The 24,109-nt window shown below is 47.7% G+C and overlaps 1 protein-coding gene and 1 long non-coding RNA gene across 4 annotated transcripts in view; both read left to right on the forward strand.

Moving 5' to 3' along the window:
• Nucleotides 1-18,606, forward strand: part of mboat2a (membrane bound O-acyltransferase domain containing 2a) — a 47,020-nt gene extending 28,414 nt beyond the window's left edge. For 2 of the 3 annotated variants that reach the window (XM_018733270.2, XM_018733286.2), the window contains exons 4-13: nucleotides 5,814-5,909; nucleotides 8,412-8,467; nucleotides 10,493-10,547; nucleotides 12,720-12,903; nucleotides 14,646-14,838; nucleotides 15,365-15,468; nucleotides 15,558-15,622; nucleotides 15,775-15,907; nucleotides 17,152-17,303; nucleotides 17,845-18,606. In XM_018733270.2, coding sequence (XP_018588786.1) covers nucleotides 5,814-5,909; nucleotides 8,412-8,467; nucleotides 10,493-10,547; nucleotides 12,720-12,903; nucleotides 14,646-14,838; nucleotides 15,365-15,468; nucleotides 15,558-15,622; nucleotides 15,775-15,907; nucleotides 17,152-17,303; nucleotides 17,845-18,016 — 1,210 coding nt within the window. In that variant the 3' untranslated portion in view covers nucleotides 18,017-18,606. Of the gene's footprint in view, nucleotides 1-5,813; nucleotides 5,910-8,411; nucleotides 8,468-10,492; nucleotides 10,561-12,719; nucleotides 12,904-14,645; nucleotides 14,839-15,364; nucleotides 15,469-15,557; nucleotides 15,623-15,774; nucleotides 15,908-17,151; nucleotides 17,304-17,844 lie in introns of all 3 variants that reach the window. The other variant, XM_018733278.2, reaches the window with a different exon arrangement.
• Nucleotides 18,607-18,610: 4 nt separating this feature from the next.
• Nucleotides 18,611-21,565, forward strand: LOC114912296 (uncharacterized). Its single transcript, XR_003798193.1, has 2 exons — nucleotides 18,611-18,810; nucleotides 18,850-21,565. It is a non-coding gene; the product is annotated as an uncharacterized LOC114912296 (long non-coding RNA).
• Nucleotides 21,566-24,109: the final 2,544 nt, after the last annotated feature.

Genomic DNA, 24,109 nt, shown 5'->3' on the forward strand with positions numbered 1-24,109 from the left:
CCCACCCCCCAGGTTAGTCTATTGATGGACAGCTGGTAGTGTAGTGGTTAGCCCTGTTTCCTGTAAACCAGAAGGACACAGGTTCAAATCCTACTTCTATTGGGGTACTTTCACCCCCCCCACATATACTGAATTGGAATAGAAAAAATACCCTACTATATGAATGGGTAAATCATGGTAAAGTTGGTTTTCTACTGTTATGTCAGCTAAGTAAATATTAATAAATACCTTGTAAAATCAGACCTTTGCCCTAGTTTTGTATGGACTTCCGACAGATGTAAACTTGAAGAAATTAGGTGATGCAAAATAAGCAAATATAATGAATTATGGTCCCAGTTTACACTAAAGAAAGAAAAAACAAGGTTGGAGTGAGAAGCAGTTCTTCAGTGAGGTGGGGCTCTGTACTTGACTGCCTCTTCGTTTATTTTCCCGAAACATTCATCCGAAGCCCCTTACTTATAGTGTTAGGTTGGTATACAAAGGTTCATTACCATGATTTACACAGCTGGGTAATTTTTACTGTGTCCGTCAGTGTATAGTAAGTACTCGCAGTCAGGAGGTTACATTTATGTGTTTAGCTGACACTTTCCTCAAAAGTGACTTTCGGTGTGAAGCTGCTTGAAATTATTTACCTACTTACACAGCTGGGTCATTTTACTGGAGTAGTACCTTGGCAAAGAGTAGTGGAACTGGGATCTGAACCAGCAACCTTTGGCTTTAAAGGCACGAGCTTTAGACTGCAGGGCACCAGTGCCGAGCGCTACGCCACCTGCTGCCCTTGGCTGTCAATTTCCCTGTAAATGGTCGTGTTGGTCTGTGTGTGTCTTGCCACCATGGATTCCGGGATCTCCTTGACAACGGAGAGGCAGACTGGTCCTCTGTTTGGCAGACACTGTGGTAAATAAAGCAAATTGTTTTCAGACAGCTCACCGTAGAGCCCCTGGAACTGGCCACTTGGCTCATTTATCATTGATTTATTTCCCGCTGCCAGGCTGCTGTGGTCCCTCCAGTCCCTGGGCACTGTAGGGCACCACCTCACTCCAGACCTGTCTGCTTGTCTTGCCCAGCAGGTGGTGTAGTGGTTGGAATCATCAATTGACCATTCATTGACAGCTGGTGCCTTAGTGGTTAGAGCTGCTGCTGCTGCCTTTGCACCCAAAGGTTATAGGTTCAAATCCCACCTCCAGCTGGGGTTCGCTTGAGCAAGGTGCTTGCCCTAAATTGCTCCAGTAAAGGTGCTCAGCTCTGTAATGGGTCGATAATATAAGTTGCTTTGGAGAGAAGCATCAGCTAAATTATTCAGTGCGGTTACATTTATTAATTTAGGTGACACTCATCTCCAAAACAACTTACAATGTTACTCCACCTACAATTATTTACCTGTCTGTACAGCTTGGTAATGTTATTGGAGCAATTTTAAGATAAGTATGTTGCTCGGGAGTGCCACTTAAAACGCCTTGGACAAAGACATCAGCTAAATAAATGATCTCACACTGGTGGCACAGTGGGTTTGACCAGAGTCCTGCTCTCTGGTGGGTCTGGGGTTTGAGTCCTGCTTGGGGTGCCTTGCGATGGACTGTTGCCCCATCCTGGGTGTGTACCCTCCCCCTCCAGCCTTGTGCCTTGTGTTGCCGGGTTTGGCTCCGGCTTGCCGCGACCCCGCTTGGGACAAGTGGTTTCAGACAATTTGTCTGTCTGTGTGTGTGTGTGTGTGTGTGTGTGTGTGATCTCACACCAAACCTGTGTTGCCTGTGCCAGCCAGCGTGTGTGTTGTGCAGCCCAGCTCTGCCTGTGTTCTGTCCCAGCAGCAGACAGAACTGTGTCAAACCCAATACGCTCTCACTGTTCCAGATGCTGACTTTCTGCTCACTCTCTTCATCCATCTCGCACCGGAGCCCAGAGAGGTGCTGATGAAGTGCAGTGTGGAATCCACAGAGGTCCAATACTGAGGTGTCATAGATGTTGTGAGCGTCGCTTGGCTGCAGGCGGCGGGTCCTGTCCGCTGGTGAGCGATGTGCGAGGGTCACGGTTATACGGCGCCTTCGTGACGCGGACGAGCTACGGGGGGAATCGGCTAGGGCTCTGCTGAATTCATGATGAGGGATGCTGGATGTTATGGCCGTTCCCGATTTATTTGCCGTTGGTGTCAAGGAACTCGCCCCGCTGAGCTCGGACCTGCCTTGGAGAGAGTCGTGATTTGCATATTTTTGACTGTCCTGTGTCTCACGCCCCTGAGCTAGCGTGGGCTCGTCCCAGCTGGGGTCTCCTCTCCGTGAGACAGCGCTTTACTCGAGGCCCAGGCCCCATCTGAGGCCCCCCGGCAGTGTGAGGAGGTCTCGGGACTCGATGGTGCCCTGCATGGGGAAAAATTGAAAAAAATCATATAATTAGGACTGATATCTACACACACACATTGTCTGAACCACTTGTCCCGTACAGGGGTCACAGGGAGCCAGAGCCTAACCTGGCAACACAGGGCATAAGGCTGGAGGGAACACAGCCAGGACAGGATGGCAGGCCGTCGCAAGGCACCCCAAGTGGGACTCAAACCCCAGACCCACTGGAGAGCAGGACCCGGTTCAACACACTGCGCCACTACGCTCCCGTGCCCCCAGACTGATATCCAATTTTTACTAATCAAAGAGGACCTGCTCTTTTGCAGAACAGGTAGTATCGCACTTAAGGTCATTAAGCAGCAGCAAGTGGTTTAGCACTCAGGTTAGAACTGAAGGACCTGGGTTTGAATCCCCACTCCTGCGGTAGTACCTTCGATCTAAGTATTTACCATGAATCGGTACAGTAAAAACTGCCCAGCTGTACAAATAGGTAAATGATTGTAAGTTACTTAATGTATAAGAAGGGCTTTGGGGGAGACTGATAGCATAGTGATTTGAGCTGCTGTCTTTGGACCCACCGGTTGCAGGTTCAAATTCTCCCTCCAGCACTAGTACCCTTGAGTGAGGTATTTATCCTATATGGCTCCAGTAAAATTACCCAGCTGTATAAATGGCTAAATAATTGTGAGTAGATTAATAGTGTAAAGTGTGAGCTAAATGAGTAAGGAACTTGGTATTAATTTTCAGGTTGGGCCTTGTGGGTGGTACATCATTTGCATGAGCTGGTCAGTTTTAAACTGGATTTGGGATAGACTGTTTGTCACGCTGAAGTGTGCGGGAATTCAGCTACGAAGTCCAATGAAATTATGACGTCCGTCTTCTACCCACGTGTCTGGTTCCCTCGCTGTCTTTCGCGCGCACGCTCACACACACACGGTCAGTCACATACGCTCACTCTTTCTCATCCTCTCGCTCCTGAGACCGAGAGCCCCGCGACTCTCGTTCCCGTGTCGGGTTCGAAAGTGCGGGCGGCGCGGAGAGTTATTTTTGAGTCGGCTCTCTCCGCGCCTCAGGGGAAGTAATTTCACGCTCGGCTGCCGAGGCGAGTCGTGGACGAGACCGTCACGCAGGAGACCTTCCTCCCCGGTTTAGGAAAGGAGCAAAAAGGCCATATTTCCGGCTTAAATCCATGATTCCCAGGAGACCGGGTTTTACCCACCCTTCTGGTCGCCCACTAAGGAATTTCCTTTAGCTCCTCGCTCAGACACCCTTCCTTTCTGCTGAGACATTAAAACGGAAGGCAATGCGAACATCCCATAATGCCACCGAGGATGAGCTTTAACTCGGCCCTGTTGCTTTTGCCCGAACGCATTTGAAACAAAGGAGTTGAAGTGGGTACCTGTAGGTGGGTACCACTCGTCCCCTTGCAAAAGCATACTTTTTCATGTTGTTTTCCTCTTCTAACACACGTTTTGCATACATCTCCGCATTATTTATGACCGCTGTCATCTCTAATTAATTTACTTGTTCAACTGAAGCTCCCATCCGAATCAGCTCGCACCTACACCGCTGGCGTTGCTTGCACGGCTGCAGATTTTACCAAATGTTTTGTGAATTCGAACCCTCCGCCCTCTGGGCTCCTTTGTAACTCCCCAGAAGGCGGAGGAACGGCAATGCCGGGGGCAGCACCGTCTCCTAGGCTGTCGGTCAGGGATACCCTGAATGCAGCCGTATTTGTTACCCCAAGGAAGGGGCCTCTACCCCGCAGCGCAGAGGGTCATCTGGACACGTGGAGGTGCCTGCAGGGGCTGTGGGTGGAGAAACGCGTGCGATTTCCCGCCCCTGCCCGCTCCGAAATTTGCGCACGGCTGAAGGTAGAAGTTATTTTGTTCGTGCGCAACTTAGTCTGAGGTGCTGATGACGCGTGATATCAGAAATTCCTGTATCGGCAGTATAACTGGTCCATGAGTCGAGCACCTGCATTTTCCCTAAAAGTAATAAAAGACAAAAAAGCCTTCACGTTTGTTATTCACGTTTCGGTGATAAAAATTCATAAAGCTTCTGCTCGACCAAAGAAAAAATGGATTTCTTATCGTGCTGTTTTCACAATGGGCATCGGCTCCATGCTGTCCTTGGCGACGGTGGCTTTCTGTGACATTCTGTGAATTAAATCTCGTAAACGCTCGAGTGTCACCTCTTGTGCACTTTACTCTGATTTACTAAATTAAATATTATTCTTAATATTTAACCTTGTAATCGGAAGGTCCTGAGTTCAAATCCCTGCCCCTGCTCTAGTACTTTCATCCAGGCACTTAAGCTGAGTTGATGTAGTAAAAATAGTGTTGTGTAAATTACTACATTTACATATCTGTTTATGATTAATTTAATAATTAATTTAATGAGCTGTTTATCTAAACTCTTAATATGTAATGTATGTGCTTTCATTTTCACAAACTGCGTGTCCGGTGCAGGGTCTCGGTGGTCTCCGACCTATCCCGGAAGCAGAGGGTGTGAGGCAGGGTACACCCTGGACAGTACGCCAGTCCATCACAGGGCAGTCACACACTCGTTCACTCACACACTATTGGCAATTTAGTGTGATCAGTTGGCATGGAACACATGTCTATAGTCTGTGGGAGGAAAGCAGAGCATCCAGAGGACCCCCACACAGATGACCTCACTCAAAAATACGAACACCTTCGTGCCTCCAGGTTCAACTTGCTGCCCGTATTACCGCAATGTGCTCCAGCCGCATGGCAGTGGAAAGAGCTGGAAGCCTGAGTGACGCAGCAGGGAATCTAAATTTGATCTGATGTTCCAGCAGGGAGACGGAAGCTCAAACCCAGTCTGGAGATCCGAATCGGAACGCAATGGAAACCAAACAGTCTGCAGCTGGGGCGTTGTGGGTCGCTGGAATGAGTGAGGACTTGACCTCATTTGAGTCAAAACTGGAGGAACAAATATAAACAAAAAAGAAACACCAGTTGGGTTTGGGTATCAGTGAGTCCACTTTTCTCTCTCCTTCACTGTCGTCAGTTTTTGTCTCTCCGGCAGTAAAAGGGCCTGTTGGGGGGAAGAAAAAAAGGTTGACAACGAAGGACATACTGATGTCTTCAGAGAGGTGTGGAAGAGGACGGTTTTGTCCTTTCCCGACACGGTTCTGTCAAGTCTTGCTGCTGCTGCCAGCCTTTAATTTCATTCCACTGGGGAACCCGAACTGATGCCTCCTCCGTTACCAGCTTAGCACATCTCCTCTTTACCCACAATGCACTTGGGTACAGAAGGTCATTGTGCCATCTCCCTGCGGTTCCCAGTCACTAAGCTCATTCATTCTGCCCCGATTTTACTTGTTGTGTCTTGTTTGAGCTGCTGAATGCTTGCAGGCCACATATGCAGCACCCCTGTGGATGTATACATATGTGTATCTTTTTTGCAAAGGTGCTGGTTTGTCATTTATATTCTCATCTGCCTTCTCAGGTACTGCTTCGTGGTGGCCCTGGGGTACCTCACCTTTTGCCAGATCACGCGGGTCTACGTCTTCGACTATGGCATGTACTCGGCCGACTTCACTGGGTAAGACTGCCGTCACCTCTGTGTGCCAAGCGTCACGGCTCAAAGGGACTCGATGGACCACGTTTGGGCATTCGGTCCGGGACTGAACCAGAGGGGTGCAGTGAACCAAAGAGGAGTTTAGAGGTGGGCCCTGGGGGGACTGGATGAAGGCCCAAGGGCTCTATGGGATCTCAGGTGAACTGACCGGCACTGCAGCCTAACTGAGGGGATAACTTGTTGCTAGGCAACGAGAGGCTTTGCCGATATACTTAGTATGCCTTTTAAATTTGAGCTGGACTTCCCCGGGGAGAACCGGTGAGGTTAATACCATAAAGGAGAACAGCACATGCTCACCTGCTGATGTGTGATAGGATTTCTCTCCAACTCTTTCTTTCATAAATGTGACATCTGCCTGAAAAGCCTGTTGTTCCTGGAGTGATTTAGGCTCTCAGGGATGCCCTGGAGGCTCTGGTTTATCAAAATCTGCAGCGTTATAGCATTGCAGTGATTTAATCTCTTTCTTTCTTAGGAATGACTGCTAAAATAGCATAGTTGTCTACCTTGTGACAGTGCAGCATTTGCCCCCAATTTTTGACCATTTTTACATTTACTTGTTTAGCCACCACTTTTCTCCAAAGCAGCTCACAGTTATTTTCCAATTTATACATCTGGGTAATTTAATGGACCAATTATGACTAAGTACCTTGCTCAAGGGTAGTATAGCTAGAGGTGAGATTTGAACCAGCACTCTTTGGGGCAAAAGGCTGCCACTTGAACCACTACACTACCAGCTAACCAGCAGTATTAGCTGGTATAGTGGTTGGAGCTGCTTCCTTGCAATAGGAGGGGCCCAGCTGGAATACCACCACCTGTCATACTATACTTGATCAAGGCACTTACCCTGAATTGATGCCATAATAATTACCCTGCAATATAAATGGATAAATAATTTAAGTTTAGTTAACAAATCTCACACTGTGTCAGTTTGGAGAACTGGGTTGGTGTTCTCACCTTCTCAGAATCTCAGGTTTGAAGGCTTGATATTCTTCTGGCGACGAAGGACCTTGAAGAGTTACTCACGGGATGTCATCGCGTGATAGCTGCGATGATCACTGATGGAGCTCGCAAGAAATTATTAGCATTTTTAGACAGAAGTGCCATCCGCGGCCTCCGTGCCAATCCGACTGCGTTAAACACCACTGTTAGTGTAAAACTTGCTGCTTCCAGAAACGTGACGTTTCCCACATCCCCTGATGCTCTTAGAACTAATTAAGGAAATCTTACAGCAAACCCCTATTTGCTTGGGACATTCGCGTCTACGCTTAACAGTTATTCGTGTAGCAGATGCCTTTCTCCAAAGCGACGTACATCTCCAATACAAAGAGTGTATGACATCATCAGAAGGAGAGATTTGGATGCAGGCACGTGATTCTAGAGTGCAGTTAACCTGACACATTTTGCTACACGAACCAGTATACATCACACAAGTAGCCGTATACAGGATTTTCCATTATAAAACAAATTGTTACTTAAGAAACTATATTAAACATAAACATGTACATGTTTATTATGCACTTGCGAGGCATAGAGTCCGAAAGGGGTGAGTTTTGAGACCGTCTTAAATGTAGGGAGGGATTCAGCAGTTCTGAGTGAGAGGGGGAAGTCATTCCACCACATCAGAGGCAGAAAAGAAAACTTTTGTGCCAAGTGGGCAGAGGTAGAGGAGGGTCACGGTTTGTTGGGGTGTAGCGAGTGATCAGATCTTTTATAGTACTGTGCAAAATTTTTAGGCACTTGGATGTTTCACGAAAATATTTGTTTTAGATGGTAATTTAATGTCTTCTGCATTAGTGTCAATAGGAAAGAGCATATTTTAGATTTATAAGCATTCCTTTTGCAAAAACTTACAGTATTACAGTAAGGGTTTTGTATGTCGTTAAAGAAATTATATATTTATATATATATATATATATATATATATATATATATATATATATATATATATACACACACACACACGCTGTCTGAAACCGCTTGTCCCAAGCAGGATCTCAGCAAACCGGAGCCTAACCCGGCAACACAGGGCGCAAGGCTGGAGGGTGAGGGGACACACTCAGGACGGGATGCCGGTCCATCGCAAGGCACCCCAAGCAGGACTCGAACCCCAAACCCGCCAGAGAGCAGGACACGACTGAGCCCACCGCTCAGGACAAGCGGTTGTTGATGATGGATGGTTGCATTTTCACGTTACAGCTTTTTTCCCCAACCAAGTGCCTAAAACTTTTTTGCACAGTACTGTAGACACCACAGAACAGATCCATTGATTGTTGATGGACATTCCATCATACATCTTTGTGCAGGACTGGATAAGTAATTATTTGTCTAATGTTGTTTTTGAGTCTGAAGCTTGTCCTTCTTAGGATCACAGAGAAGTACAGTATTTACAGTGGTACTTGACAGAGATAACAGCCCTCCAGCTTGCTGGACCAGGTCTCATCACAGCAGCCCTGTATTCCTTTGCAGGCCCATGATGGTCATCACACAGAAGATCACCAGCCTGGCGTTTGAGATCCATGACGGTAAGCAAGACCTCCTGATCACTTTAAGGAGTACCTAGTCGCCGTCCATTATCTCTGTGTTTTGTTGTATGAACGTCACTTCCACGGTCGTGTCAGACAAACAGGGTGCGCTTCGATCTCCCTCCATCTGTGCTCTTTGTCTCTTGTTGAGTACAATAGTGTTTCCCGAGTCGAATGTCACCTTGGAGATGAACATCTGACAAATAAACAGTGTGCTGTGGTGGTCTTTGTGTCAGGGTCGGTGACTCCCCAACCGGGGGAGAATGCAGACGGTGTCGCAGTGCCGTCCAGCTTCCTCATTTTTACGGTTATCGGGGAAAAAAAAGAGAAAGCCCTTCCGGATATGATGGTCCGCCAGCTTGCAGAAATGGCAAATGATGAAAAGGAGCAACGAGGCCGTTCTTGCATTTCGAAACGTCGTGGAGACTTCCCGACAACGTATCCACTGGGGGCGGCCCGGAACGCCGGTGGCTGAAATAGAGTTTGCTCCCTCGTCGTTCTCCCCCAGCACCGAGCGGATCTATTGGCGCCGCGTCCGCAGGGGTGACGCCGCTCAAATCTCGGCGAAAGAGCGGAGGGTCTCCAGGAAGGACCGTGATGCGGACCGTAGCTGCACATCGCCGGCGGGTGGGGGGCGTAAAGTGGCCGACGCCAATGTAAAAATGCGAATGGTGCTGACGCGGGGATAAAAAAAGCAGCCGAGGTGATTTCTTTATGACTCATTTATGACTCACGCAGAGTCTCCGCAGAAGAGGAGATGAGGGTGACCGGGTCCCCCACAGCTTTTCTAAACATCCCTCTTCCTGCCCTCTGTCTTCAAGCTGTGGGACGCGTTCTCGGCCGAAGCTCGGCTGCGCACTGGTGGCCGCGTGCCTCGTGTCAAGCGAAGAGCCTTCATCGGTCGTCGCACTTGAATTGTTTTATTGTCTGGTGTAGCGGCAGTTTTCGAACGTGGATCGTTATTTATTTGATTTATTTGTTCTCGATTTATTTTTTTGTCGGTATAACTGTGCACCGTGTGGTTATGCGTCGTGTTGAGCTGCTGGGTGTCAGATTCCCTGCAGGGATTGATGAAGTACCATCCCATACTGTGCTATTCTACCCTGGTAAAGCCTTTCAATAACCTTCTGTACTGTTGTGCTTCCTTTGTATGTTTTTTTTTTTTTAATTATCAGTTTACTCCACGGGGTAGTAAAAATGTAACCAGAGAGCAGAATTGCGCAGTAATGACCGACGAGCCGTTGACGATTATGAGAACGGTGGTTCTAAAATCCTGAATGAGTTCAGACACGTGTAGACTGGTGTCTGGGGTAATGGGAGCTTGAAGCGCGGTGAGGTGTTCACGCACCGGAGGAAATTAACGGGGAGGTGGGGGGGGGGGATGCGATGCCAGAATGAACATCTGGCTGAGTCGCACGCCGCCCTGCAGACAGCAGCTGGGGGAGGTTCGATTATTTCTGCTGATCACGTTACGCGATGAGCGCCCGCGGACTGAATTGCGGCGCACACGTGTCTGCGCTGTCCTCGAGTGACCGGCTCCTCTGCGCGGGGCTGCGTCTCCCGCTCGCCGCGCGCTTTTCCGTTGATGCCGAAGATACCCGATGAGCCTGACGTCAAGGCTCCGTCGCGCCCCAAAGAACGCGGGCCTTTGCAGGAGATAATCGCATCGCTTCCATAAGGATCAGGACCAGCTGGAAACCCAAAAAACGGGTCCACAAGGATGTGGAGCTCATGCTGGGATTCGAACCCCATCACCTTCCGCTCACTTTAATGATCGGTGCGCTTGGTGTCATCCGTGTCGGGGACGTGCGATGGAAGCATACGGCCGTCCGGCTTAATCCAGGACGGAAACGAGCTCGGCGCTTTAAAACCATGACAACGCTATGCGTTGCTGTCAATTTAGGGAGTCACTTCCCCAGGGGGGGCTGCATGGGACCGACTCCCTCCATCCTGGTCCGAGGTGCTCGGCGGCGCGGTCACCCCGCGGTCATGTGACAAGGCTGCTCCCTATCTCTGTGTTCGCAGGGATGGCCCGCAAAGAGGAGCTGCTCACCTCCAGCCAGAAATGCCTAGCTGTAAGGTATGTTCCAAAGGTATGTTTGTCTGAGCTTCAGCGCCAGGTGTGGGCCGCAGCAGCCCACAGGTCCTCAATGCAGCCTTTTAAGGGTGGGAGTGCGCGTGTGTGTGTGTGTGTGTGTGTGTGTGTGTGTGTGTGTGTGTGTGTGTGTGTGTGTGTGTGTGTGTGTGTGTGCGCGCGCGCATCAGCGAGGGGGAGGACGCGCTCCCGAAAACGAGGCGCTGGCATCTCCCAGAACAGCTGCTGGAGTCCATTCCTTAACTTGCTGCACGAGCTGACAGTGTCTCAACAGACAGCGTTCGCCTCGGGCACAAATCCATCACAAATCGCTGACCAACATTAATATATTTCACAGAAACTGCAACACTAATAACACTGACGACAGGAAATCTGTTTATTTTTTTCTTTTTTTTTTAAATCTCAACCTGTCAAAAGCGTTATCATCCTCCCTGCTCCGGCGGATTGAGCAGCTGGAGCGAAACCTTTAAAGGGGTGCCGATTTACGCTGGAAAGAAGAGGTTTTAATTTTTTTTTTGCAGAGCACCATTTATGTATTTTGATTAACTAATACACACACACACACACACACACACACACACACACACATTTTCAGAACCGCTTGTCCCATACGGGGTCACGGGGAACCGGAGCCTACCCGGCAACACAGGGCGTAAGGCCGGAGGGGGAGGGGACACACCCAGGACGGGACGCCAGTCCGTCGCAAGGCACCCCAAGCGGGACTCGAACCCCAGACCCACTGGAGAACAGGACTGTGGTCCAACCCATTGCGCCACCGCACCCCCCCTTAACTAATACATTTCTTATAAATTTAATCCGCTGTGAAAAATTATGAGTCTGTAGTCAGCAGGCTGCGTGACGATAGACTGCCAGGTGGAGGGAAGCTACTGTCAGACAGAAGCCGTAGTTAATATTTCATGCAGTTATTACTCCGAGTGCTACTTACTATCTGTATTCATGGGCTATTAGCATAAAGATAACACAGTGCTTGAATTGGGGGGGGGGCGGCTACAGGGGAGGTCAATCCCGCACCGAAGGATTCCCTGCGGTTGCCAAGGCAACAGCTCGTTCACACGGCAACGTGGGATTGGCGTCTGTGCAGGAAGCCGTCCGGAGGGAGGGAGGGACGGGCGTGCAGTGAAATGCAGCATCGCTGGAATCAGTCGGAAGAAGTTCTCCATGAGAAGAGATGAAAATGATGGCGTCCTGCTAAATGAAAAACTGGAACTGGATTTCGTGCCCTGCGTGCGATGTGTGAGAACGCGCGATGATTATTGCGGGCAGTCGTCTGGGGTTCGCGCTCGAAGACGATATTTCTCGCGGAACGTTGCGTGCGAAACTGCTGTTTCCCTGGAGGGGTCGTGAAGGTCACCGGAGGGGTTCGGAGCAAGAGCGGCAAAGTCCTTTGAAAAGTGCGTTACTCGCTGTTCAATGTGGGCGAGCGTACAAATACATCCGCAGTCAGTGCGTAATATATGTTTATTTCCTTTGATGCGGTTAAACTCCTCGGTAACGCAGGAGCAAAGAGACGTTCATCCCACAGCTCCCATGATTAACCGGGAAACAGGATCTCCCGGAAAGACGGAACAGCGCAGCTCAGCGGGTTTAATGGGTAAACACCTACACAGTAAATGAAACAAAAACTGGGTGGCAAATTCATACAGCTGCCCTACTTGTGGAATTAATGATGCGCGAATACTGAATTATATTAATTTTCATATCGAGATCTTCTCGGCCGAGCGGCTCGCGTGCGGCTCACGCAAGTGACCTGAAGTTGAAGAGGAAAATAAGTGCAGATGGTAGTTTGCAGATACAATGATCTGAAATAAGCCATGTGGCAACTGAGGAAAGGAAAACAAAAACTCCCAGGCCAAGGTGTTAGAAGGAAAATAAAGCTCTGGGGGTCCAAGTGACTCCCTACCCCTCTAATATATTGTATTATTTTCATTTTAATACACACTTTAGTATGTTGTAGGGAGCCTGTGTTGGGACGTTCCGTAGTTAGGAAGTTCAGCTCTGTTGGAGGATGCACAACTGGCACAGAATTCCTGTGAAAATGTTTTGTGTTTCTAAGTGTGTGCCATCACCAAGGGACAGGTGTGTCCCCGGTCGACCCCGTGGGTGATGGCCATCTCTGGCGTGGCTCTCGCCATCCAGGAGGATGCCGAGTCTGCTGGAGTACCTGAGCTACAACTGCAACTTCATGGGCATCCTGGCGGGACCCACGTGCTCCTACAACGACTACATCGCCTTCATCGAGGGCACCGCCTACCGGCTGAAGCACCTCGAGTCCAACGGCAAGGAGAACGGGAAGTGCAAGCAGTTGGACCCCTCGCCCAAGGTAGCGCACGCCGGGCCTGCTGGTGGTCTGAACGCACTTTAGCTGTAGCGACAAGGTAAAAACATGTGCTGTGTTGGTGAAGGCTTCCATTGCTCTGTGACCCTATGGACGCAATGTCTCTTGCCTGATCACCTGGTACTTGGGGCCAACTCTGCACTTCAGATCTAAACGTAGTCGCTCCCGGGTGGGTCCGGATCCCACTTTACTTCGAGGCCCCCTAAACGGGCCCGGATCGGGGACGAGCGTTTCCCCTGCCAAGGGGGTGGAGCAGCACAGCCGATCAAATCGAGAGGCCGTTCTCTCTCGCCTCCCATTGCGTCACGGATGTCATGTCATATAAACGCTTCCAAGAAGATGGGCATCTGGGGGGGCGGCTGTTCTTTTCCCGCATTCCTCCAGTAACAGCTGAGCTCTGGCGTTCGCGTTTTTTAACGCCGCTTTACGCTGCATGGCCAGGTCCTACGGGGCAGAACGTCCCGACCTCTTCCGGTCCAGGTCTTTGTATCTCCAGCTCCTCAGACTGGCCCTCCTCAGCCGAGATCCTCCCGCAGCACGGTAAAACACGGGCGCCACGGCTCCTCCGTCTCTCCTCACGCTCTCCGCAGCGGACGGTCTCTCCTTCTGTCCCGCAGTGTCTCGCAGCTCCCTAATTAGAACCGTGTCCCTCACCTGAACTGACCGCTACCTGGGGACAACGCTAATTAAACCGCGCGTTCCACGTTCCGCCACGCTGTCGGTTCAGGTTCCGGACAGTCGTTCGGTTCCTCCTGTCGTTTCTTAACAATCTAAGCGAGAACCTCGGTCTTCGGCACAAAAATAAAGTTGAAGGTGAAGTGGGGCGCTGACCCGATCGCCAATACGTTTGCTTTATCCGAATATAGAAGGAACGGCAAAGTCTTTATCTTAAAGGTCTCAGTCGACTTAAAGAAAGTGGTTCAAACTGGTCTCCGGTGCTTTTGGGACCTCTTGTGGGGTGAGAAACAAGAAAGCCAACTGTGGCGCTACTTCACTTAGACCAAATGTGGGACTTTTCATTCTATGAAACTCATTATTACTAGGAGTACAGCATAGTACAGTACACACACACACACACACACACACACACACACACACGCCGCTTGTCCCAAGCAGGGTTGCGGCGAGCCAGAGCCCCTAACCCAGCAACACATGGCGTGAGGGGACACACCCAGGACAGGACGCCTCTCCGTCACAAGGCACCCCAAGCAGGACTCGAACCCCAGACCCACCAAACCTGCTGCGCCACTGCGCCTCCCAGTACAGTACACTTGTGTACCGTAAGTAGGCATAGACTTATCTACCTATAGGGGGATGGTTCTATAATGGTTTAAGCCATTGCAGCCTGAAGGTTATTGGTCTGAAACCCACTCATGCTTTAATACTCGTGATGAAGATACTTATCGTGAATTTTTATAGCAGAAATTACCCAATGCTATAAATGCGTCAATCACTGTAAAGGTTGAGATAATATTTTATTACAGTTAGACTGTAATTTAGTCATTTATTTTCAATTTAGAAATAATATTGATTTATTTTATTAACCTCTGCTGAGGTTAATAAAAGGCAGTTGGAAAAATGTGTTTTTAAAGTAGTTGTTTTTTTTTAGGTGCATGAAAATGAATTGTCGTATGCGAGACATCACTGTAACCCTATTGAAAGAGTGTTTATTTATTGGGTGTTTTAAGGGAGAGTAACTGAGAGGGGGCTTCTCCTCCACCCTGCAGAAGGACGTGATCCACAAGCTGTGCACGTGTGCCGTCTCTCTGCTCGTCTACCTGTCCGTGTTCAGGACGTGCCCCGTGGAGCGCAGCATCGAGGACGGCTTCATCGCCACCACGCCCTTCCACCTGCAGGTAGCCTACCTGTATCTGTCCATGCTGGCCACTAGACCAAAGTACTACTTCGTCTGGACTCTGGGTGAGCATACCGCCGGCAGCGCCCCCTCCTTCCCAGGAAAGCACAGCTTTTACACGAGGTCCGACAGTTGGCCAATTCAGAAACGCGGGTTTGAGTACTTTTGGACCGGAGAAGTCGCCGGTCACTTTTGGCCCTCGTGGTGCCATGGCTACGCTTTGTGTTTAGCGGCTCTGCTAAAGCTCTTTTTTGTGTTGCATCGCCCCCCGGAGGCCGGAAGGGGAACTTCGCAAAGCATCCCTAAAACACACTTGAGGCACATCTGTCAGGACAGCTGGTTTTGTCGGAAGTGCTTTTTCTAATTTTATTTTTTCCGATTAATGGAATCTAAGACCAGCTGATTTTTTTTTTTGTAAATTTAATTGCTTCTAAAATCAAAACACGTTTGTTGTTTGTACATAAATATTTTACGGAATGTGCGTTTTTTTTTTTTTCTTTTTTCATTGTCGTAATGTTGTCTGCGAATGGACTGTGATGTAAAATTGTGCCACCGCAGTGACTTACGCAAGTCGTCGTTATTGTTTCGCAGCTGATGCCATCAACAATGCCGCCGGCTTCGGTTTTAATGGATACAACAAAGACGGGACACCTAGATGGGACTTGATTTCAAACCTGAGAATTCTGGACATAGAGGTTCACATCCCTCGTGCAGTTCACTGACCCACGACTGTTTCCCGCTTTGCTGCTGGAGACTAACAGACTGCTTTCCTTGTTGATTTCAGTTTGCCACCAGCTTTAAGATGTTCCTGGACAACTGGAACATCCAGACGGCGCTTTGGCTCAAGAGGTAAATCGGTGTAGTGGTGGTGATGTAATGACCGTGGTTAGTACTGTATTGCTGTGCGAGTGAGTGCGTGACGCACTCTGCTCCAGCAGTCGGCCCTGCGTCTGTGCTCTAACTCGTTGCGTCGGGGGTGGGTTTGGATCCGCTGCACGCAGGGTTTGCTACGAGCGCTGCCCCTACAACCCCACGGCGGCCACCTTCCTGCTGTCGGCCATATGGCACGGTGTCTACCCAGGGTACTACCTGACCTTCTTCACCGGAATCCTGATGACCATGGCGGCACGAGCGGTAAGTAGCCCCTCCCTTTGTGGACTCCCTGCCCCTTTAACACACACACACACACACACACACACACACACACACACACACACACTCTGAAAGAATGGGTCCTCACGTCACTGGTTTATATGGGTTCACGCCTTTTCATTGCATGTACATTTATTCATTTTCACTCCAATGATAGATATGACATCTCACATTGATTTACCCATTTATACAGCTGGCTGAGTTTTACCATATCAATTCAGAGTCGGTACCATGCTCAAGGGTACTACAGCAGGAGTATTATTTACTCTGACTGTTTGTAATCACTTAGACACGTTCCGATTTGGCCGTATTTAATAGCAGTACCATATGCTGAAAGGTCCTTTTCTTCTTGGGTTTTCTTGTTTATTGAGTACTTTAATGGTACTGAAAAGCACATTTTAAATTCAGCGGAACTCTTTGCGGCAGTATGGGCAGCACGGTGGTGCACTGGGGAGCACTGGTGCCTCACAGCTCTTGGGCTGTTCGTTGGACACGACTTCAAATCCACCTGTGTGTGGAGTCTGCGTGTTCACGTGGGTTTTCTCCAGGTGCTCAGGTTTCCTCTCACAGCCCAAAGACATGTGTTTTGGGCTTAACCTGTGACCCTAAATTGCCTGTAGTGTGTATATGTAGGTGTGTGTGTGTGTGTGTGTGTGTGTGTGTGTGTGTGTGTGTGAGATCGCCTTGCAGTGGACTGGCATTCCATCCGGAGTGTACCCAGCCTCACACATGTTTCTGGGATAGACTCTGGACCGAGTGATGGACGAATGGATTCTGCAGCAGCTCCCTTGTTTATCTCCCTTCCTCCTGTGTCACGAAGGGCTGGAACAGGAGATGCCTGTACATGTCAGCGCTCTGTAATGAATACTGCAATTCGAAGGGTACACGGTGCAGTCTATTTGTACACAGATTGCCCATTTCGGCAACTTCCTGAGGGCTTCTGTCCTACTTCTTGCCTGCTCTAATTTTTATTTTCCGCTTGACTTGATTAGATGGTTTGCCGTTGGCTTTCTTTTAGGCACAAATCAAACGTTTCAAAGAAGCACGAAAGTTTCCGAGCAGCGTTCGGAGACGGCTGCTGGCCTAGATTGTCTGTCCGGGTCCGCCGCAAGCCGAAGGGTCCGGGATATTGGGTCTCGTTCAGAAACGATGATGGTAATGAATGTTGTTCTTCGAGACGTACCTGAAAGCGCTCACCCCGCTGTGCCCCCCCGTCCCGTCTCCAGATCAGACACAACGTGAGGCCGCACTTCCTGGGCTCGGCCGCGCTCGAGCTGCTCTACGACGTGGTCACGTGGGCCGGGACGCAGATCGCCATCTGCTACACCGTGGTGCCATTTGTCCTGCTGGCCGTTGGTCCTTCGCTGAAGTTCTACAGGTGAGGTTCCTGTCCAGGCCTCATTGGAGGTCTGATAGCCCGGCTGCAGACACTTGTATTTATGGTCTGCTGTGTGCGTGAACACATTTTCACAGTTTAAATCCTGAAAGGCTGAAATTGCATTTGATGGGGCGCCATTCAGGAGCTCTGTTCGCTTCAACCTCAAGCCTCTAATAAAGTATTTTACTGCAGGATGTTATTTTTTTAAGCAAACGTAAAAATTGGTCTTGAATAAACAGCAGTTCCAGAAATTAAATGCATCATTTTTCTATGTAATTTTAAAGAGTTCAGGTTAAATTCTTCTACCTGCAAAGCATGAAAAGTAAAGTGCACTGTGCTATTAAACATATTGGTTTATAGTTTTAAAAAAAAAAAAAACTCACATTGTTAGTATTATTATTATAACATCAGCATTTTGCTTGCACTAATTTAAACATGTAACTAAACTGCATCTGAGAAAGTAATTGAAATTGTAATTGTAATTGCTTTAAATATTCCTTTGTTCTGCCATTGTGTGAACTCTCCGCTTTTCCCCGGGCAGATCGTGGTATTTCTGCATCCACATCGTTTGCGTCCTGCTCATGGTCTTCCTACCCGTGAAGCCCAGGCACCTGAGGGCGAAAGAGGTGTCCAGCGACCCAGCTGCCCTGCAGGCCCCCAGCAGCCCCCCTGACACGGAAAGCAACTGCAGTCAGAAACGGAAAGCCTCGTGAGGCCCTCCCGGGGGGGGGGGCGGGCAGCCAGGATTCGGGGGCCGGGAGCCTTCCGACTGGTGCGCGAACCACTCGGACCCTGGGACGCGAATGCGAAGGGTTCTCCTCCTTTCTAAACAGAGAAATGTAACGCGGACGAGCAAACAAAACAAACAAACCAACACGGACCTTCCAGTAGCGGCGGCGGGAGCGACGAGTGTGCTGCGTTTACGCCGACAGGGCGGACCTCACGCGGTACCGGGACGCCACGAATCAAGATGGCGTGAATTTAACAAGTAATAATAACACTAAACTATAAAAGGGAAGTGTGTGACCCAAATGTCAGTTTGCTAAAGATCGCCAAGTGACTTTTCCTTTGTTTAAAGTGTAAAAGGTTGCCTTAAACCCTCTATCTACGTGGACTTGGGTTCTTGGAGAGATGGTAAGGTGAGCACGGGCAGTGTGCTCATTCAATGGCGAAAATCTCAGAGTTCCCCATCGTCCAAGAGCACTTTGCTTCTCAGAGTTGTGTGTGGGTATGAGAAGGGATGGGTCATAGTAGTGCTGGGTGGAGCAATGTGAGGTTGGGTGGAGCCTGGTGGAGCTGGGGGGGGGGGCATATGAGGTTGGGTGGAGCTGAGTAGGGAGCCATATGAGGATAGGTGGAGTCGGGTGGGGCTTGGTGGGGCAATATGAGATTGGGTGGAGCTTAGCGGAGCTGGGTGGGGCAATATGAGGTTGGGTGGAGCCTGCAGAGCTGGGTGGGGCAATATGAGGTTGGGTGGAGCCTGCAGAGCTGGGTGGGGCAATATGAGGTTGGGTGGAGCCTGCAGAGCTGGGTGGGGCAATATGAGGTTGGGTGGGGTAACGGAGGGTTGAACTGAGACGGGAGATTCTGGACTTTCTACAGATCGCAGTATTTAGAGGGTTTTTGTCTCGAAAAGACACCATAGCCTCCATTTGAGAAAGAACTGCAGAAGAACTTGAACACAATGTTGGATGCCAATCTGTTCAGACAGGCCTTAGGATCTTCTCTTAGCCCTTGTTGGGTTTCTTTTCTTAGCTCTTTTTACCATTGATGTTTATTTTCAGAGGAGTTTGCATCTGCACTTTGGCAGCAGAACTGTGTCTACGCAACACACAGCAGCCGTTGCTTTGAAAACGTCCTGTTGCAAACCCATCGGACTCTCAAAGTCGTAAACATGTTTTGCAGCCGTTTTGCTTGAGTTTTGGCACTAAATGAATCTGAGTTTAGCATCTGTGAAAAGAATAGTTGTAAATGTAAATGACGACCCTCTGGGAAGACACGGGTTTCTCCAGGGCTCAAAGTCTTGCCAACCTTTCCCTATCAGCTACCCAGGATGCTTTGCACACTACTCTCCCTTTTCGACTGTGTCCCTTTGCTTCTTCAATGATATGTTTAGAAACTAAAAGAAAAAAAATTATATTTAATGTGCAGGTGACTAGAGATGATCTGCTATAGACCACCTTTACCATTTGACATCTGTCCACCGCTACCTCCCTTCTCGTAAAACATAAATGTAGGTAAATGTACTGTAGTGTAATGTTTGGCTTGTTTGAACAAACGATTATTTGAGCTTAAATAAGGGTACACTAATGTTTTACACTTTTTACACTTAGTGGCTTATATTTCAGTCAGTAGTATTTGTATTAATATATGAACAACATAGTGAAAATTTCATATACATGTGTTTGATTAAATACTATGCATAATTACTGCATAAAATTTCCCTGGCAGTGTGCAATAACATTTGGTTTAAGGTGATTTTTACACAAAAAAGGTGACAAACTGTTTCATTTTCCAAAATTTCATGTTTATGTCCTTTTTAAACAATAAAGCAGCTAAATCACAGCTGTGTTTGGATAAAACCACTGCATATAGAGTATGGATTTAAAGGGCCAGTGTCACTTTTCCTCATGTAAATATTGCTAACGGTACATCTTATAAGGTAAAACTCATACTTTGGAAGTGGTTTTTACAGCGCAACGGTCCAGAGTTTTTCAGCTTCCCATTTTTAGAACACACACAACAGACACAAAAGTGAGGCACGATTGTGCCTTTTTTTTTTTTTTTTAAAGCTTTTTTTGCACTGAAGACATAGATACCAAACTGAAGTGCTCTATAAAACGGGTCATGGATGAGCAAACACACAAGGTATTGTGGGACAGCTGCGCGTTGTGGGTCGCCTTTGCTGGGTCCTTTCGGAAAGGTTGTGCAACGCTTGCCTGCCCTGAGCAAACTTAAAACACTGTTTCCCATGATGTGTATGCAGGGTTTTCCGCACCTCTACACACTGGAGCCCAAGGGTTCTGCCTTATCAATCTCTAACAGATTTTTTTTACTGTAGATAAAATATTCTGAGAAAGCTTTGTGGATGTGGAACAGCGGCAGGAGACGACAGTGACCCCGGCGTCAAGAAAACGACAAATTCCTTTTGTTTGAGTCTTTATTCAGATGCTTGGTCCTGCCATGAAAGAGTGCAGCGCACTGTATGCTGCAAACCGTATGTGACCAAAGTATCCTAGTAGCTCAAGTGTGTCTTAGCGTTCAGAGATGGATGGTTTGAGTTCCGCAGCGTAGGCCTGGGTGTCCTCAGTGGTCTTGCTGCTCGGTGCCGTTCCATAGATGGACAAGTTGTTTCTCGTGTCACGTACAGGTACGCTGTAGGCTCCCCAGGTTTCTAAGCACACATGGGAAAACGGTGTTAAATCTACTCGGAGAGAGTGAAATATCGCCTGAGGGGTGTTTCTTGAACATGCGCATACCAACTTTGCCAGAGTTGATTTAACTGCAGGTTTTACTTTAGGCTAAGTGTTATGCAGAAATTTAATGTTTGTTAGAAATATAGTCCCAGTGAAAAATATGAGTACACCTGGGCAATGTCAGAATATTGTATATTACAATAATATGTATGTATAAAAACATTGCTACTGTGGGACACAATGGACATAAGAGGAAAGAAAAGTAACCCACAAGTGTCCTACATTTCTGGGAACTGCTGCAGAAGAGCTGGGGAGACATGGCAGCTCATTTCCTCATCAAAACTGAATTGCTAACCAAATGCCAAAAGTGAGAAAAAAGTAGTTTCCAACAAGTGTACTCAGACATTTTACTGGTACTCTATATATAATATAAAATATTCTACAACTTTGGCTAAAACCAAAAGCTTTCAGCAGAGGTCAGCATGTGGGGCGCAAGCCGTACCATATGGGTGTAATACGTAGAGCGCGAGGTCAAACTTGAGGTTTCTCCATGAAAACTGTCGTACCTTCATCCCCCTCGTCTCCTACCTTTTTCTGTAATGTATTTCCTTTCTCTCGTTTGAGTGTGTTGTCTCAAGAAGGAAACTCATTTTGCATATGAACAGGATGTTGTGTTGCGCGACCACGGAAACCAGCCCATCGATACAAGACGCCTTTCGGTACGAAGTGCCAAATTGCGCATGTCCTGCAAGTGTCTTACGTTGGCGATGAGGACGGACTTTGCTACTGGTCGGGCTTGAGCGAAAGACGAGTATCACTTTGGAAATTAGCTCAATGCTTTTGTTTAAAAAAAAAAAAACCGGAAAAACTCCAAACCATATAAAGAGGCTGAATAATGTTCAACTCCTCTTTGCACTTTTGACAATAGAAAGATTATGAAGTATTACCTAAATGAACTGAACCCTGCAAAACCTTTGAGCTTCTAGAAATGTCCTGTGATGTCAGTCTGTATGTAGCTGTGTATGTAATACGCTGATATGTATTAATTTAGTTTATCTGTGTGTCTCTTCATACTTGGCATTAATCCATGTGGTTTGTCGCATTGGGACGTCATGTTCGCACCGAAATGGTCTCTGCGGTGGACGGTATCAGCTTGGCTTATCTGAGAACTCGCTATTGCTTCGGAAAAATTCCCACGCTGTCTGGGTGGTGGCCTTATCCCTATTAAGACACGCCATTAGATATCCTGCTGTGAAACAGGTGGGTGGGTTTGGGGATGGGGGTTATTCCCTCCTGTCAAGCTCTCTCCATCGGTCCAGCTCTTTCTCAACCCGTTGACCCGCTTGGATTCGCCCTGTTTCCGAGACCCAGACTCAGAAAAAATGGTGTTGGTCATCTAGCGATGTGTGCCGTGCTGTCCCGTGGCGCGTGTGTGGGTGCGTGTTTGTCTTGGGGGGATTTTCCAATTCTGAAGACCCCACTCATTAGGTGTCTGTATTTGCTGTATGTACGAACCGTTGTCTCTCGCTCTACACCCATATCTCTCTCTCCTCCTCTGAGGAAATGTGCTGTTGCTATGGTGACCGTTAAAACCACACTGTCCCTCTTCCCACACCTGAGTAATCAGCCATGCAAGACTGCAGTAGGGCATCCCTGGGCACTCTCACTTTAGCCTTGACATCTTCACGTGTCAATTACGATCTGTCTGGAAGAAAAGTGAGGACTTTCCGTTTCCTTTTGTTTTCGCTTGAGTAAATATTAATCAATATTTTGATCATTTTGACTGGAATGAATGAAAGCCGGCGAAAGGATGGTCACGTAACCGTCCGTTACTCTAACGGTTCATGATTTAATGGAAGCCAAAGGAGATTCTGACAAATTTCAATACTGAGGAAAGAGGGATATTTAGCGACAGCCCCAGTGTTTATTTGGGAAATGGGTCTTCATTTGCTAAGATTGTCAGCATCATCCTACAGATCTACCATGCCCGCTTTACCTGACTCTCTTAAAACATTTTTTATGTTGAGTTCTGGAACACATTTATTTTTCAAGTATTATGAAATAATCATCTTTTGATATTACTGACAGAATTGACAGCGGTGATGGTGTGTGGGCCGGACAGTATATTTTTGTGAACACTGTGATGCATTAATTACTATTTTATAATGCTTTGTTTATAACGTTCTAAGTAGCTGTTTTATGGGACATTTGTACCTTTTTTGTCTAAATGCTTCATTTATATACTGGATGTTTTCGGTGTGTGCTCCTTGGCTGTAGTGATTAAACCAGCTGCCACAAAAATGTACTTCTTGGTATCTTTTCTGGAATAATCAAACATTAGGCATGTTTTACAGATTAGATGGATAGATGGATAGACGGATAGATAATTGATATCTGAGGAAACTGCAAAATTACAAATATGCAAAGTGTGTATGTATTCCACTGATGTATGGATGAGTGACCCAGTGTAAGCACTGTATCTAGCAGTGTAAGTCACCGCGGTGAATAAGGTGTGTGGGCTCATAACACTACATAGAGCTCACTGGAAGTCGCTTTGGAGAAAAGCGTCTGCTAAGTGAATAATATAAATGTAAATGTAGAGCTTTAAATAAAGTTTTTTTTTTTTTTTTTAGGCTGACACCTCTGAGGAAGGTCAGTATGTTAAATGATCAGCTTTGCAATGATTTACCCTTTTATATAGAAGACTATTTTTACCGTATCAATTCAGAGTAAGTACCCTGATCAAGGGTACTACCGCAGGAGGGGCCTTTAAACCTTAAGGTGACAAAGCAAGAGCTCTACCGACTAATCTGCCAACATAATACATAGGAATCTCATAGAACTGGAGGTTATAATGTAAGCGAATCAATTACATTTATCTTATTCAGCAGGGTAACTTACACCGCTAGATACACTACTCGCAATGGGGCACTCATTCATACATCAGTGGAACACACTCTCTCTTTTACTCACACAATGGGTTAACCTGAAGAGCATGTCTTTGGACTGTGGGAAGCAACCAGAGCACCTGGAGGAAACCCACGCAGACACGCAAACTCCGCATAGACTAAGCAGGGACCAAACCCACATTCTTCTGCACCACCCAGGTGCTGTGAGACAGCAGCACTACTTGCTGTGCCATCATGCCACCCACTACTGGTGTACTGAACACCTGAAATGTCTAAATGGATAAATACCTGAAGCTCTGCAAACTCGCTACTAACATACCAGCTGAGACTCAGGCCATTCTGCCTTTTCTGTCTCTTATATCTCCATTCTTTACCTTGGCTGCTGAATCCCTTTCATTATGAATACATGAAGGTCAATCAGCCCGCTGAAAACCAAAAGCATGCTTATTTCCGTTTTAAAATGACCGTGCCCCACGTAAAC

The sequence above is a fragment of the Scleropages formosus genome, chromosome 15 (assembly GCF_900964775.1).
Source record: "Scleropages formosus chromosome 15, fSclFor1.1, whole genome shotgun sequence".
Classification (NCBI taxonomy): Eukaryota; Metazoa; Chordata; class Actinopteri; order Osteoglossiformes; family Osteoglossidae; genus Scleropages; species Scleropages formosus.